The sequence below is a fragment of the Branchiostoma floridae genome, chromosome 8 (assembly GCF_000003815.2).
Source record: "Branchiostoma floridae strain S238N-H82 chromosome 8, Bfl_VNyyK, whole genome shotgun sequence".
NCBI lineage: Eukaryota > Metazoa > Chordata > Leptocardii > Amphioxiformes > Branchiostomatidae > Branchiostoma > Branchiostoma floridae.
In genome coordinates this window covers 7,188,048-7,189,120 of record NC_049986.1, presented here as the reverse complement: position 1 = coordinate 7,189,120, position 1,073 = coordinate 7,188,048, and the positions used below count along the sequence as shown (strand labels likewise).

The 1,073-nt window shown below is 35.3% G+C and overlaps 2 protein-coding genes across 2 annotated transcripts in view; both read right to left on the bottom strand.

The window, feature by feature from the left end:
• The window catches only part of LOC118421590 (mucin-6-like), a 9,807-nt gene extending 8,954 nt beyond the window's left edge, over positions 1–853 (bottom strand). Inside the window, exons 1-2 of the mRNA XM_035828939.1 lie at positions 789–853; positions 539–571 (exon numbers count right to left, since the gene is read on the bottom strand). Of these exons, the coding sequence (XP_035684832.1) occupies positions 539–571; positions 789–828 (73 nt within the window). The 5' untranslated portion in view covers positions 829–853. The remainder of the gene's footprint in view (positions 1–538; positions 572–788) is intronic.
• Positions 836–1,073, bottom strand: part of LOC118421168 (IgGFc-binding protein-like) — a 21,050-nt gene continuing 20,812 nt past the window's right edge. Inside the window, exon 9 of the mRNA XM_035828329.1 lies at positions 836–858. Coding sequence (XP_035684222.1) covers positions 836–858 — 23 coding nt within the window. The remainder of the gene's footprint in view (positions 859–1,073) is intronic.

The window sequence follows — 1,073 nt, the reverse complement described above, 5'->3', positions numbered from 1 at the left end:
AATAACCTACGCTGGTTACTACACTCATTTATATTACAACATCCATGAATTATGGCCCTTTTGCATTAGTTATGCAAATGAAGGTCTTATTTGCATAATTGGTATCTGATAATGTTCCACCTGTCACAAACTACATATGTTGCGTGTATTTGAATTATCTTAAGGAAACACTGCAAATACAAATTTTCCTCATTTAATATGCAAATTAAGAATCAGTTTGCATAATTTGCACTTCATGATGTGCATCTCTGTCTAAGCTACCTACATACCAAATGTCATGTAAATTTGCCATTCCCTTCTTCAGTTATCCTCCTTACAAGATTTTGACCAAGAAAATGCCCCTGCAGTTTCAGAGCAACCTACTAATATACTAATACTAATATACTATCAAATATACTAATCTCCAAGCAGATTCCTCCGGTGGCATAAAAAAGTAACATAAGCTCTCTGCCATCCAAAAATCAAGACCATAGCACATCCAGTTCAAAAGATCAAAAAAATACGTTGTATCATCACAGCAATGAGTGTTAATACCTACCTGGCCTTGCACACAGGTCTGTCCGGGTTAATCCTAAAAAACGGAACATATTGAGAGTCATGTTGTCCATGGTTATGAGTATCCTCTGTTCATCATTTTAAAACTCGTTCAACTACTGATATGAGCACAACTTCCATTATGTTTATCAACCAGCAAGCCTTCGAAATCTCATACAGCAAAATAATGTCATATTATTGAATAATTAGCGGCTAATTTTGCAATCTTTATTAATCTTTTTAAGTAATCTTACCTTCACAGACGATCGTGTCTTCTGCAAGGCATTCACACATCTCACCGTCATCTTGCCACACATCTCCTAGCTGAAATGGTGAAAAGGATAACAACTTTAGCACGCATCAACAATCTAAGATATGCCTATTAAAGTTTATATAATGTGGAACTGTCATTACCGCATCAATGTCTTCTTGAAAACTACTTCTACCAACCTCTCTTCATCACCGGAAATTTAGTTTTTTAAAGGAGGTACAATGAGACCATCTTATTTGTTACAGAGCTGAAATATATTGTGTGTCTA